Raw genomic sequence first — 15,934 nt, 5'->3', positions numbered from 1 at the left:
AAATCCGACCCCTTCATGTGACCCCAGCCTTACTGTTAGGGGCACAATATTTTTTGCTGCACTTACTTGGCATTATTACTGTAACATGGTACGATTATTGTAAGGGGCATCTATGTCTGCCAAACATAACACAGTCTTAGGGCCTAGACAGACAAACGTGTTCGCGGAACTGTTTGTGCGCGTGAAAATCATATCAGCAAAACGCGACTAAGTAAAGCCATTGATTTAAATGGATTCTCACGAGTGTATTTCTCACGCACAATTCCTACATGCGAGAAAAGATAGGCCATGCCCTATCTTTCATGGTTTTTTTTGCATCGAATAGCACGGGGTTTGAACAGCCATATTGGCGAAGACTTATAACTTGTTCATGCACGAATATGTTCCATAGCTGCGAGCGTATTTGCACATATGTTCATTTGTCTAAGCCCTCAGTCTGTGACTCTGAACAAAGCATGCTGAGGACATGACTGGAGATAAGATCCAATCGATTCCCCTTCTTTTACCTTGATATACATTGGCAGGACTAGCTTTGCTAGGGAAGTCCTACCAATTCATACCAAGCCTCCACACCGCAAAACACACTATTCACCATTTTTACACTTTAGGAATCACATGACCGGAGATCATACCAATCTGGTATTCTAGTACATGTATATTATACGCATTCCAGAGCATAAAGCTGTATAACATTAACTGTATCATATCAGCCTCTACAGATCCTAAAGAAGTAAATAAAACCAGAACGCCATTAGAGAGAATTATGGCATATGTTTATTGTCCCAAAAAATGGGACCAGGTAAATGCAACATTAAAAAATTATATTTTTCAGAATTCTGTATGCTACGGTTTACAAAGAATATTCAGCAAGCCAATTTGCAAACACAATAAATGACAAAATAGCTGAAAAATCATTAAAGTTACTGTCATGTCAACAAACTTTGTATCAATCAATAGTACAAATGAAGATAAGACTTTTGTAATGTATGTTACAGAAAAATGCCCTTCTCTGTACTTATCAGCCACTTCTTCTCCCCCCTCTACCTCCTGTACTGATTATTTAAGGCCCATTTACATGGGACGAATGTCGGGCAAACAATGCCCAACACTCGTCCCCGCACATACTCGCTCTCGTGCTGCTGCACAAGAGTGAGTATCCTTGTCTCACAGCAGGACGGCAGGAGGAGTTTTCTTTCCTTGCTCTCCCCCGCCAATCTCCATTGCCTTAACATAGCGGCCGTTCAGCACTGAACGGCTACTATTTACATTGAGCGCTCATCGTCCATCATTTATGTTGCCTAAACGATACACTATGAGCTGAGCAATGAGCGTTCAGTGTAAATAGCAGCCTTTCAGTACTGTACAGCCAATATGTTAAGTGAATGGAGAGGGGCGAGGGAGAGCGAGGAAAGAAATCTTCTTCTGCCACCCCACTGTGAGCCAACGATACTCCCTCTTGTGCAGCAGCATGGGAGCGACTATGTGCAGTGACGAGTGTCGGGCATCGTTTGCCCAGCATTTGTCCCGTGTAAATGGGCTTTAACTCTCAATTCACTGTTAAAATCCACTTTTGGGAGGTAGAAAAAGACAGATTATTAGCTTCATTGGAGATCATGTTACAGATGCTGCTCATGGATGTCTATGGAGAAGAGGAGCAGGAAGCAGCTACAGAGAGAGAGAACACACATACATAGTGCAGCTCCTAGTAGGTGTTTACTATCTCACTCCAGTGTTGGATTCACAGCTACACTGCTATAGCTGTACGGCTATATAATGTCCTCAATGCTTCTGTTGCTTCTGAGTGTATGTGAGAGATAGGGGAGCATAATCTCTTCCACTCTATGTGTGAAGTGTATAAGAGACGTTATAGTAGCTAGTCTCCACCCAGCAAAGTTCAAGAATGACAGACAATTTGAGACTGAGCCTACAAAAGAGCAAAAAGTACTAAAAATGTTCAATGCAAGTAATAGAATGGGCAGAAATAGTGCCATTCCTCACATACACACATGGCAGCTTATTTTGAAAACTCATCTGAAACGACACTTCAAAAAGGAGTTATCCGACACTTGAAAAATTTCCCCAAGGTAGGTTATGGCATAAAAATAATATACTCATTTACTCACCCTTTTACTGTGTCTCATTTTCAGTGTCTCAGACCTGCCTCCTTCCACTATTGTCCCCGCTGATAAAGGAAGTAATGATATCATGTTCATTGCTCACATGATCACTGCAGCCTATGACTAGCTTCAGCTGTCACGTGCCATTTATGTGCATATGACCTACGAGGCCACCAACTGGCTGCAGTGGTCATGTGAGCAAAGAATATGATGATGTGGCTTCATGTATCAGCAAGGATCAGAGTGGAAGGGATCAAGTCTGCACCACTGCAACCAAAGCCAACGTGAGATGGTAATAGTCATTTTTCTTTTTTATACCATTACTTACCCTGGGGAAATTTGTTTGTGTGTTGAAGATCCCCTTTAAAGTATAAGGGTGCTTTCACATGTCCCAGAATTTTTTCACAACATGCAGCAGAATATTCTGTTGCAGAAATCTGCACCAAATCTGCATGTCTATATGTCAGATTTCTCGCAGAATTAAAGGGGTTGTCTCGCGAAAGCAAGTGGGGTTAAGCACTTCTGTATGGCCATATTAATGCACTTTGTAATATACATCGTGCATTAAATATGAGCCATACAGAAGTTATTCACTTACCTGCTCCGTTGCTAGCGTCCTCGTCGCCATGGTTCCGTCTAATTTCGGGGTCTTCTTGCTTCTTTAGACGCGCTTGCGCAGATCCGTCTTCTCCCTTCGGCTCCGCTCGGCAGCATCGGCGATTTGGCTCCGCCCCCTTGTCGCATCATCGCGTAGCCCCGCCCCCGTCACATGCCGATTCCAGCCAATCAGGAGGCTGGAACCGGCACACATCATGGGGCGGAGCTACGAGATGATGCGTTCAAGGGGGCGGAGCCAAATCGCTGATGCTGCCGAGCGGAGCCGAAGGGAGAAGACGGATCTGCGCAAGCGCGTCTAAAGAAGCAAGAAGACCCCAAAATTAGACGGAACCATGGCGACGAGGACGCTAGCAACGGAGCAGGTAACTGAATAACTTCTGTATGGCTCATATTTAATGCACGATGTATATTACAAAGTGCATTAATATGGCCATACAGAAGTGTATAACCCCACTTGCTTTCGCGAGACAACCCCTTTAACCCATTTTCAAATCCGAGTCAAGTCATAAGCCTCTCACTAGCCAAGCCAGAAATCTATGGCATGCTGATGAGGGGCAAAACCCACCAAAAAGTCTGTCTATGCATGGTTTATCTTTTCCTCTTGGATTCTGACTTTGGTTTATACTGTATTCCTAGTCATTGTTACAAGGTATTAAGCCAGATTCTCAGACTTGCCTTCCCTCTGCTGTTTCTGGCAGACGCGGGTTTTGTCCTTCTCCAGTGCTTCCAGCTCCCTCACTGGCTCAGTGTTGGTGTGTGTTTGTCTCAGACACCCAGCATAGGTCCTTTCTCCCACTACTTTGTCTGCGCTTACTCTTTGTTCATAAACTGTGTCTATCCTCATTGTCCATCACTCTGTCTCTTGCCCTTGTCTGTGTGTGCTAGTTTGTTGTCTTCCTGTCCCTGCACCGTTCCCATCTCTGTAATTTGCATCACCCTGTCCTGTGTCTCTGGATAGTCAGGCCAGAGAAGAAGACCTTGTGGCCGTCCTTGTTAGGGCGCCTACCCCACTTTTAGGCAGGGGTACCCCCACCTTCTCGACTAGCAAAGGGTGATATTTCCCCAACAAGGGTCAGCTGCCAAGCCTAACTAGTAGGTTGGTACGATGGGTCTACACTCACAGTCCGTAACACAAGGTTTGTTAAAAGGTCTGACATTGACTTGCAGGAATGCTGCCTCCTAAAAAGGTGCCACTGTAGAGGCTTTGTTCCATTTTTCCATTTGCATAAATTTCCCAGAGGAGCATGCATGGCCTTATAAGTCTCACTAGGTGCTCTTGCTAACCGGGAACCATAACCTTCCTGACTCAAATCCGCGTCAAAACGCATGTTAGACAGTGCAAAATTCTGCTGTGCGTTGTGGACAATTCTGGTATGTGTGAAACCACCCTTATCTGGCTCACCACGGAATTGGTGACTTTTCATCAATCATTGCTTAGTAAGGCAGCTCTATATTTTACAATGAATGGCATCACTTAGTGCTATATTATATGCATAGTATCTGCGGTCTGTTGCCCCAACCCCAGGATTAGAGGCATATTTGCAATTGCTTCCTGAGTATCTACTATAGCTTTGTCACCAGAGCTTTCACTTGTGCACACTGAATGTAAGGAATGAGGCCATACCTAATAATTGTTAATGTGCGGCCACAATGCAGTCAAAATCTGCTGTCGCATGCAATTTTACCAGGAATCACCTTGGTTTTACAATGTAGTTTCTGGCAAGTTTTTCCAAAAAAATAAAGAATGCTTCCAAAACCTGCACAGATTTTGACACAGCACAAATTTCCAGCTACTTATGCTTTACCCTTAGTATTGCCAGTGCTCACATTCATTTATGAATTCACTGACATGGTAGCAGTTTGAAACTGTAAGAGTTTTGATTATTTACTTAAATATTCACAATATAAGATGTACTTTGTGCCCCGCCATCAGGAGTATGGGCAGTGGGAACCCTTCACAGAATGTTTTTTTCATACCCTTCAAACCCCTTTGACTGGTTGACAATTTTCTTATTTTTACTACATCACCAAAAATTATCATTATATTGCACCCAATAACAAGAATATAGACATATAAAAGTTTGTAGTTTTTAAATAGCCATGCATCTACAGAATTTCTATAAAATAGCTTATTATAGCATTGGTACCATGACTGCAAAATCAGTATATGCAATAACAGCATCAAAACTATCCCAATAAAGCATACAAAACTCCAGTTGACCAAATGTAAGGGTCTGCTCACACAGCATATTTTGGCACGGATTTTGGTGCATGTTACACATCCCAATACACAACCCATTGATTTGTAACGGAAAATGATGTCCTTATCTTTGCGGCACGTTTTTTCCCAATGTCTATTTAAAATATGCTTTGTGTAAAAAAAATAAGTGACATAACACTTTTTTAATTTCTGTGTTGCTTTTTGCCATAGAAATCAATGGGATTCCTGGCAAAATTCCTGTCAAATACGCGTCAAATGCAAAAACTGCACCTAAAAACAGAAAGTGTTTGTGTGGTTTATTTGATGTGGATATTTTCAGCCCTGACAAATATGCCGTATGAACATACCTTAAATGTAACAGTAAAGTATTAGTATAAACCCCGCATAAAATACGAATGGACTTACTGACAGAAGAGATTTATCTGTTGTGATGCATTACAGCTTCCTATCACCCAACAATCATTCACTGGTTACAACAAGTTTGACCCACCATCATTGCAGTTATTTTGACTCTTGGTTTTCATGTTAGATGGCATTTTCAGTTTAGTAGTGTAACCAGGCTGACTTGCTACTAGAGATGAGCGAGTAGACTCGCTAACAACAATTTGTCCTTAGCGAGTATCTCCCCGCTCGGGAGCAAAGGTTCGGCTGCCGGCGCGGGTGACAGGTGAGTTGCGGCAGTGAGCAGGAGGGAGCGGGGAGGAGAGAGGGAGAGAGAGCTCTCCCCTCCGTTCCTCCCCGCTCTCCCCCGCCGATCCTCGCCCGCCGCCGGCAGCCGAATCTTTGCTCCCAAGCAGGCAGGTACTCGCTAAGGGCAATGCTCGATCGAGCAATTGCCCTTAGCGAGTATGCTCGCTCATCTCTACTTGCTACCCATCAGAAAAAAAAGACATCTAATCTTATACACTGTCCTACCAAAAATAAACTGGACACCTGAGCAAGAATCAAAAGTAGTATTTATTTACATATGTTACTACTTAGTGGGGCTCCTTTACCCCTAATAACATCAGATATTCTCCGTGGCATACTTTCTACTAACGTCTGATACACTTCAGCTGGTGTTTCCCTTTATTCATCCTGCAAACATCTGGTGAGTTCTCTAAAAGAAGATGGATACTGTTCATATTTCCCAACTCGATGCTCCAGTTAATCCCAAAGATGTTCAGGTTGGGGCTCTGTGCAGCCAGTCCAATCGTGGAACATCCATATCCTCAGACCAACGTAAAACAGTGTTGGATTTGTGACAAGGCACGTTGTCTTGCTGGAAGTATTCTTGACCATTCCCAGAGTATTGTCACATTGTCAGCAGCACATTATTGTCTAGAATGTCAAGATACACCTCCATGTTCATGATTCCTGCCACTCCAAACAACGGACCAAGATCATGCTACCTAAAACCCTAAGGCCGGCTTCACACGAGCGTGACGGGCTCCGCCGCGGAATATTCCCATCACAGGAAGCCCGTCACGCCGCCCCCCAGAGACCCCATACTTACCAGCAGAAGATAGCGTGAAGACGCTTCCCCGCCCACCGCGTCATGTAACACGCCCACCGCGTCACATGACGCGGCGGCGGTAGGCAGGAAAGCGTTTTCACGCTATCTTCTGCTGTGTTACAGCGGGAGATAGCGTGAACGGACGGCTTCCATTGACTGCAATGGAAGCCGTCAGCGCGTACACCCGCGGCAAATAGAGCATGCCGCGGGTGAGGACGGGAGATTTCACGGTGCGGAATTCTGCGGTGGAATTCCGCATCGTGAGCATTGTGCTATTAGGTTCAATAGAACCTAATAGCAGCGGGCAACGCAGCGGATTTTCGCCGCGAATTACGCGGCGTAAATCCGTTCGTGGGAAGGAGACCTTAAGCATAACAGAACTTCCACCCTACTTACCCGTTAACACAACACACTCGGGCAAAAGACATTCCCCTCTAGACATCCTCCACACCCAGGTACGTCCAACTGATATGAAGATGGAGTAGAGTGATTCATCACTCTATAGAATGTTCTTCTATTGTTCAACTGTCCAATGATGACATGCCTTCCACCATTACAGATGCTCTAATGTATCTTCTTTTAGAGAAGTAACCAGACATTTGTGGGATAAATGGATGAAAATACCAGCTGGAGTGTATTAGAATTAGTAGAAAGAATGCCACAGAGTGTATACAATATCATTAGGACTAGAGATGAGCAAGCATACTCGCTAAGGGCAATTACTCGAGCGAGTATTGTCCTTAGCGAGTACCTGCCCGCTCGGAAGAAAGATTCGGGTGCCCCGGCGCGGGTGAGCGGTGAGTTGCGGAAGTGAGCAGAAGGGAGCGGGGGGGAGAGAGGGAGAGAGAGATCTCCCCTCCGTTCCCCCACGCTCTCCCCCGCTGCTCCCCGCCCCCCGCCGGCACCTGAATCTTTTCTTCTGAGAGGGCAGGTACTCGTTAAGGACAATGCTCGCTCGAGTAATTGCCCTTAGCGAGTATGCTTGCTCATCTCTAATTAGGACCAAAGAATTAACATATATAAATAAACACTACTTTCGATTCTTACTCGGGTGTCCAATTACTTTTGGTAGGATAGTGTAGAATGTGTTTCCCAAATATAAAATGAAGTCCATTTGTAATTGTTGCACAGCATTAGAACCATATGTGGTTTACAATTAATACTTTTGTTATCCTTTTCTTCATATGTCAAGAAAAGTTTTGAGGTGAATAGATTTATAAGTTTACATTTATATTAAATGTAACAGTAATACAGTTTAATAATAGTACCTGAAAACAAAGAGCGCCAAAAAGTAACAAGTTGAAATTGATACAACGTTAGATGTAAGATTTCCCTTTTCCGATGTTCCCTGAGGTAATAGCAGTATATCATAGTTCCCTTAGTGTTCTTTAGCCAATATATGTGAAGGTACAGGGGTTCTCCTTTTTTCCTATTAGTAATATTAGATAAATATGATGGGAAGTAAAGCCGGCCATACGCTTCCAAAAAAATAGCTTTGAGTCAAACACTTATTTGGCTAGCAACTGTTCTTCCCGAACCACCCCTTTCGCCATCCCCATCCCTATTCATGCTCAGGTTGGCCAAGTGTGGATGTGTCCTCAGTGAGGGGATGGCGTGTAACCCATTGCCACACTACTCTGGGGATGGCTTACCTTCCCTGAGAACAAACACATTGGGCATGTTGAAATCAAATACGCCCAACCCTTCTTTCCCCTGATATCTGCTGTCAGGAGAGAATCAGGAAGCCCCCATACATATTAGATGGTGGGCTGGTCCCACTGAAATAGCTGGATTTGCATAAGGATTATCATCCAAAATTCAGAATCCAAAAACACAAGGGGTATAAGTGGGGAAATGTAACAACAGTGTCTATGAAGCACAAATCACTTTAGAAATCATCTCAATCTCAGGACTAAGGTCTGGCTCACACAGGTGGATTTGAATTGCGGATTCCGTGATCGCTGTCTGCGTGTATGATATACGGCCTAATAAATTCAATGACTTTTGTAGTTTCGCTTACATTTGCAGCCAGGAATTGCTGATTCCGTGAATGAAAGAAGAATCGCAGCATGCTATATTTTTTTCATGGATTCCATGTGTATGGGCTCCATTGATCTTTCTGAATTAGAGATGAGCGAGCATACTCGCTAAGGGCAATTGCTCGAGCGAGCATTGCCCTTAGCGAGTACCTGCCCGCTCGAGAGACAAGGTTCGGGTGACGGCGGCGGGCAGGAAGCTGCAGGGGAGAGCGGGGAGGAACGGAGGGGAGATCTCTCTCCCCCTCTCTCCCCCCCCCCCCCCCCGCACCCCCCTGCTGACTGCTGCAACTCACCGCTCCCCTGCGCCGGCACCCGAACCTTGTCTCTCGAGCGGGCAGGTACTCGCTAAGGGCAATGCTCGCTCGAGCAATTGCCCTTAGCGAGTATGCTCACTAATCTCTATTCTGAATGCATTCGGAATCACAGTCGAAAACTACATTGCGTATGGTCGCAGATTCGTATGCACCATGCTAGGAGACCAGATAATAAATGGTATAAGGGAAGCAGGAATTTGTGGGCAGACAATGCAGGACAGAGTCTGGGGAGCAACACACCATTCAGACCGCTGTCTGCAACCTCTGCTTATTCTTCTAGGCTCCACAGGAATAAGTGTTTTTTTCTTTTTTTTGTGAAAGTGGTTTATACTACTTTGAAAAAAAGTAGTATAAACCTGCCAAGCTAAGAGAGCAGTATCCCGTTCTGAAGAGCAAAGCTAACAGCTCTCAAAATGACAGAAGCAAATGAAAATGTTGCCTGGGCGGTCACCTGAGCAAAAAGGGGTTTTCCAAAGGGTTTGGCAACTTCCTGATGTCATTCCTTGCTTGCGTTCTTTCTTCAGCTGCACATCCACAGACATACATGTGGAAACAAAAACCCAGATACATGACCGTATGCATTTCGCTTCCGCGGTCATACGCAGGTCTTCCGCTGCGAATATACACTCGTGGAATCCGACCCACTTGTGTGAGCCCAGCCTTAGTTTACAGCATAAGATTGATAAAATAATGTGTTGGAGCATAAGAAACCTCATAATTGTGTTAAACAAATCCTCATCCCCAGGTAACATGTAAATATAAAAATATATAAGAATACCTTTAGACTTAAAAAAAAGAACATTATATATTATATGTAACATATTTCTCCTTATACAGTGGTCCCAAAAAGTGTTCTGTCTATATCTGAGTCTTCAAGGTCTTCCTCACTATGAGCATAGTCTGGAACGCTTGAGAGACCATTGCATTGTTCCACATTAGGTAAACAAGGTATTCCTTCTGCTTCAGCCATAAGTGATACTAAAGCATTCAAAAGTGGCCGGCTGTGACATATTTGGGCCAGAATTCGACTCTGGTGTCGAAGGCGCTCTACATCCCGGTCTTTATCCTTGATGGAGGCTTTTAACCTTTGCATTTCCTCTTCAGATTGTGTTAATCTCTTCTGAAGCTCTGCAATATCTCTATCAAAATGGGAACAGAAAAAGGTCAGTTTAGTACGTTGGGGGGAGATGTATAACTGTGTGGACTGATAGAAATTCAAAAACAAGTTCAAATTACATGATATTTCTATCTTTGAATGTTATGGCACATCACTGAGACCGCAACTAAGCTGAATCGGCTTTTTGTAGTTCACTGTATAGTGGGTAGCCAGGAACATTGCCGAGTGGGCAGGGAAAATGATTGGGGGTCCAGGCTGTTGGACCCAATTGATCAGTCCTATAGATATATTATGCCTTAGCTTAATATCTTAGAATATCTGCTTAAAGAGAACCTGTCATGGGATAAAGTCTGGCTACACAACAATGCCACCATGACCATCGCTGACTCTATCCTCATTTTTTCATAGTCCCCTTCATTTGCATGGACAGGTTCTTCTTAGGTGTATGGGTTCAGACACTAAGGTGGAGCCTCCAATGTAGCAGCCGCAGATCCGGAAAGTAGTTAGGTGGAAAGCCAGGAGTCAGCAACGGGAAGTCTTGGTATGCAGTACAATGGATGAGGCGGGTAACGCAGTCAGGGGGGAAGCCAGAGGTCGGTAACAGATAATCACAGTTTGCAGTAGAGGAGCAGGTTTAGGAGAAGATGCTTGATCAAGGCAATAGAGCACAATAATCTCACAGTGGAGGAGTGTCAGGGTCAGGCTTTTATAGTGAGCCTGTGTCTTACCGATGCTGGAATGGAGCCGCAGATGTAGTAGCCCAAGCCGGTCACAGGAGAGTAGTCAGCATAGCTGAGAGTCGTTATCAGGAAGTCATGGTATGCAGTACAAATGGATGAAACGGAAGGGTAGTCAATGGAAGCCAAAAGTCAGTAGCAGGGGGTATCGGTATGCAGTACAAATGGATGAGATGAAAGCATAGTCAATGGAAGCCAAAGGTTAGCAGCATGAGATATCAGTATGCTTGTAGAGGAGCAGGAGGAAGAGGGGCTTGATCAAGGTAGTGGAACACAATAATCACGCACTGAAAGAGTGGCAGGGCTAGGCCTATATAGGAAGTGCACTCAGGAAAAGGGGCGGGGTCAGGACCAGGAGGCAGGAACTAGGTAACTGGGAAATATAGATAATAAATAATAGTAATTAGTGCCTATTAGTACTTTATGCAAAACGATCGCTGATCTTCCAATCTTTTAAAAGATTACCTGTGTGTGTAAATAGGCCCTGTTTCTTTGCAGAATTTAGCGCAGCGTTTGAATGATTTTTAATGGGGTTTCACAGACGAGCGTTTGAGCACAGCATTTCTAACACCGCGATTTTCGATCACTGTCTGCTCTATTTTAGTGCGTTTCACCGATTTTTAACACACCTCATCTCCCATTGCAATGATGTGGTGTGTTAAAAAATGCTGTCGAACACGTTTAAAAACGCCATACGAGAATGCTGTTCGAAAACACCCTCACACAGGCGCTTGTAAAAACACAGCATTTTTAAACGTAGCATTTATAGCGTTTTGGAACAGCATTTTTAACGCACCCCATCACTGCAATGGGTGATGAGGTGCATTAAAAAGCGCTGAAACGCACTAAAATAGAGCAGACGGCGTTCATTTAGCGCAGCGTTTCTAAAACAGTCATCTGAGAAGCCCCATTGAAATCAATGGAGGCTCAGTACAACATTTTACGATTTACGATCTGTAAATGCTGCGGAATTACTGCAGCAGATTTTGTATTTACAGTACAAGCCATGTGGAGATCCCTCCGATCAGCAGATTATCCCCTATCCTGTGCATAGAGGATGACTTGCAATTTTGGTACATCCCCTTTAAATACTGTAGGAGATTGGCAAGACAAGGGGTGGATCGTTTAGGTGTGGATTTGGCCACTGGGGTTTTCCAGCATAATTGCTGTAGGTTTTCCATTGCACATTGCCCGCAGCGATTAAGCATTTCACGTGCATGGGAAAAAGTAGGACCTGCTCTTTTTTCTGGCGTTTTGCGCAGCAAAGGCCCCTAGAATTGTATGGAAGGTGCGCAAATACGCAAGGAAACACTGTGCAAAATGTGGGGAAAGAACACATGTGGACCTTATTATGCTAATTAGCCTTTTAATCCACAGAAAGGATGTGTCACGCGCACGGGAAATATAAAAAACAAAACAGGTAGACTGCGCATGCCAGCGAGTGTGAGATATGCTGCCATATGGAGCGATAGGACAGGTCACCAGCGGCTCCACAGTGATAAAATGCTACCACACTGCGTTTTGTGCTTACGACCTACTTCTGCATTTGGTATTCAAAGACCACGTATTTTTAAGAAACTGTATGTGGATTTACACAATACATGCAGGTTTTTGATGCATTTTTTTAATTGTGTGCAATTATATACAGGAGTTACCCAGGTTATATCAGCCTAGTCACTGTTTACAGGGACAAGTATATACATCTCCTGTATACAGTGATATCAACCATGCTGGTGTTAGGCCGGATTCACATCCGCGTTGGGACCTTCGGCTCTGTTGCAGGTTCTGTTGTTGATCCGGCTCAAAATACCAGAAGAAAAAGCGCTGCATGCAGTGCTTTTTCTTCTGTCCAAATGTTGGGCAACTAAGCAGAAAGCAGACGGACCCCATTATAGTCAATGGCATCCGTCCGACGGTGTTCGGTTCTGTCCAGAGAAAGAGACATTTGACCACGGGGATTCCCCTTTCCTGCTACCTGAATGGAGCAGAAAACGTGGGATCCCCAATGCAGATGTGAAACCACCCTTAGGGCTATTTCAGACGACTGTATATCGGCTCGGTTTTCACGCCGAGCCGATATACGATGTCCTTGTCTGCAGGGGGAGGAGGATGGAAGAGCCAGGAGCAGGAACTGAGCTCCCGCCCCCTCTCCACCATTTGCAATAGGAGGGGTGAGACGGGGGCGAAGCTAAGTACCGGCTCCTAGCTCCACCCCATCCCACCCCTCCCATTGCAAATAGTGGCAAGGTGCGGGGAAGGGGTGGGAGCTCAGTTCCTGCTCCTGGCTCTTCCATTCTCCCCCCCCCCCCCTGCAGGCAAGGACACCGTATATCGGCTCGGCGTGAAAACCGAGCCAATATATACGGTCGTCTAAATAAGCCCTTAGGCCGCCTTCACACTGGCGTGAAAATCGTGCGAGATTTGTGCGTTGTGAGATGCACAAGTCACGCCCAAATATGCACCCTGTTCATTTGAAAGGGGCCATATACATGACACCGTGATGCAAACAAATTGCAGCCCCATTGTTTACAAATCTAACTCATCCAACCTTGTTCATGTGCAAATACTCTTTGCTGTGCATAAGGTCATCTGAATAAGCCCTAACATGCATAAAAGACGGTGCACATGCATGTAACATCCATGTTTGCTACAGTTTTTTATGCTCCCATAGACTATCATGCGCAATTTTGGTCCATTAATACAAACCAAAATAGGACCTGCTGTGATTTTTTTCTTACACACGACCTTGGATGTATGTATACATCAATTTACTTTAATGGGTACGTGTTCTGTCTGTATTCAGTCACTGAAACATACGGCTAGCACACGGACAGAAAATACTCCAGCCCTAAGGGTCATACAATACGGATGCTATATAGGGTATCGGCATTCTTTACTTCGCCAGCTGTATGAGAATGATTCTAGGTAAGTATGAGAAGGGCACAGACACGTCAGTAATAGTAGCAGGTGTGGCATAAGAGGAGTGCCCTGCTGTACTCCTACCTCTAGGCAGGTTGTTTTACCAGCACAGCCGCAGTCTGTGGGCACGCAAGGCACAGCAGAAATAAGTCTGAAATTAGGGCTTCCACAGATGAGTGTGTAAATACACTCGCCACAACAGAGCGTATTTGAGCATTAACAAGGTTTGGAGATGGCACTAAACAGGCTGATACGAGCATGCCAACGCAGTGTAAGGCAATTTCGGAGCTCTAAATGCCAGTTCACATGCGCGCGTGTTACTCTCTTTCCGTGCAATGGAATATCCAAATTAGGGGCAGCCGTCTTCTTTTTCCTGCGTTTTACGCAGTCACACACCCACCCTCTTGATTTTTTTACTCGGCCATAAACTTCTGCAGCAGCTTGCCATAGCTTGAAATCAATGGCTTCGCTTCGTCACGTTTTACGGGCGTGAGAATCACGTGCACAAAGACCTGCACAAGCACGTTTGTCTGTTTAAGCCCTTAGGTACAGAGAGGCTTGTGCATTGCTGTGCATAGTATAAAAAGAACGGTGCAACAGTAAAAATGATTTCTTCATAGATGAATTGACCTACAACAACCAGAATGACATGAAAAGATAGGAGAACTCTGCAAGTTTTAACTGCACCTTACAGATGTTTGATGTGGGCGCTGCTGGGGACACGGTAGATGCCTGTAGTTCAGTTCTGCCCGACACGTTCCTGTATATCCTCTATCATTTACACTACAGTGGAAATGTGACGCTTTAGGTCAAAGGGGTCAACATCGAACATCTGTAAGGTGCAATAAAAACTTGAAGAGTCATTCTGTCTGTTGTATGTCATTTCATATCTGAATAAGTCCGCTTTACTTCTGCACCATTCTTTCTGAATCCCCCTATACAGGACACTGACCTGTCTTTGGCATCCACCATGTCCCTTATAGAAGCCTGGTACTGCTCATCTTTCCGGATAAGGCTTTCAGCTTGCTCTCTTACTGTGCCCTCCAGCTCTGCCACTCGGTGATGTAATGCTGCCAGGTGGGCATTAGCTTCCTTAATCTGAACTGTGCTTAATGCAGACATATCTTTCAAGCTTCGTAGGCCAGATCCATGAAGCAGGAGCAATCCCCAGTGAGGATCAGGTTGAAGGATCTTCTGCTGTCATTGTGGGTCACTGTACTGTCCATTCACAATGACAGCGAATAGTTACTTGTCAATGGAGCGCAAGCTCTGCGGTCCAGCATGGAAGTGTTGATACAGCTGTTTGCTGGTCGGAAGCTGATGCTTGGTGAAGGTGGCACAATCAACTCTCAGTGAGCCCAAGTACCAGTAGCCAATGACTGGAGCAAATAAGCAAAAAAGTTACATATTAACTTTCAGCAGCAGCTGTCGATACAGGAAGCTTCCGGTGCCAGGAGGAGATTGGATGAACACTAGAGGGCGGGCACGATCTTCTTATTGGCTGTGCTGGGCTGATGCTGAGACTACGTGCCATATTAACTCTATCGTGCCCACGGCTCACTGTGCAGCCGGAATTGTGTGCAGAACTGATACTGACTGCAGCATTACAGTAGTAGTAGTAATAGTAGTAGTAATAGTAGTAATGCATATTCTTTCAGAAGGGAGGGGCAGAGTTGCATGCTTGTGTGTGTTCATTGATTTAAATGTGATTGTTTTCAGTAAGAGAAACCAAGTAATCTTGTAGATACCATAACTTTTAATGGCTAACAAAAATACATGCTGTTATAGCGAGCCATTAAAAAGTATCATATCTACAATGTTGCTGAGAACAATCACATTTTGCTCTACTGGCGAACACTGTACCAAACTTTGTTAGTTTTCCCTTGCTTTACACACAGTAGAAGTACAATATCCATAAACTTCCATTGTACACCGAAAGACAGATCACCTGACAGTATTACATCTATCTTTTTTCTATATGCTACTACACATACTAAAAATACTTTGTAGTACAGTTTTCTTATATTTTGTCAACACACAGCAATAGCAATCAGATCCTACATATGGATATGATTTGATGTACACTTTGACACAACATGTTTAGATCCACCTAATAAAATAAATCCTTCCCCTTTGGCCTCTGGCCAAGATGGATTCTGCATGTGGGATCCCACAGCAGAATCTGACCCTGTACTTGGCAGGTGACCCCTGCGATGTTGTCCGCAGTCTTCATAATCTGTGCTGCGGATGTGCCGGGCGGCGCACATACGCAGTACAGATTATGCTGCGCCATCGCTAGGCGATCATACAGATCCCCAACCTTTCAGCAATAATGATTGTGGAAGGGCCACGGGTCG

General features: G+C 44.6%; 1 protein-coding gene across 1 annotated transcript; it reads right to left on the bottom strand.

The window, feature by feature from the left end:
* Positions 1 to 8,820: 8,820 nt before the first annotated feature.
* VMAC (vimentin type intermediate filament associated coiled-coil protein) lies at positions 8,821 to 15,019 on the bottom strand. The gene is made up of 2 exons (XM_066598592.1): positions 14,530 to 15,019; positions 8,821 to 9,943 (listed from the first exon to the last, which is right to left on the bottom strand). The coding sequence occupies exons 1-2, from the start codon at positions 14,697 to 14,699 to the stop codon at positions 9,634 to 9,636; spliced, it is 480 nt and encodes a 159-aa protein (XP_066454689.1). The 5' UTR covers positions 14,700 to 15,019; the 3' UTR covers positions 8,821 to 9,633.
* Between the last annotated feature and the right edge of the window lie 915 nt (positions 15,020 to 15,934).

This window comes from Eleutherodactylus coqui, chromosome 4 (assembly GCF_035609145.1).
Source record: "Eleutherodactylus coqui strain aEleCoq1 chromosome 4, aEleCoq1.hap1, whole genome shotgun sequence".
NCBI classification, from domain to species: Eukaryota; Metazoa; Chordata; class Amphibia; order Anura; family Eleutherodactylidae; genus Eleutherodactylus; species Eleutherodactylus coqui.
The sequence above is the reverse complement of the archived record's forward strand: the minus strand, read 5'-3'. Positions and strand labels throughout refer to the sequence as shown.

Coding starts and splice junctions, on each gene's coding strand:
- VMAC (XM_066598592.1), bottom strand. CDS start 14,699: ATGTCTGCATTAAGCACAGTTCAGATTAAGGAAGCTAATGCCCACCTG. Junction 9,944..14,529: donor ATGGTGGATGCCAAAGACAG/GTCAGTGTCCTG, acceptor CCATTTTGATAG/AGATATTGCAGAGCTTCAGA.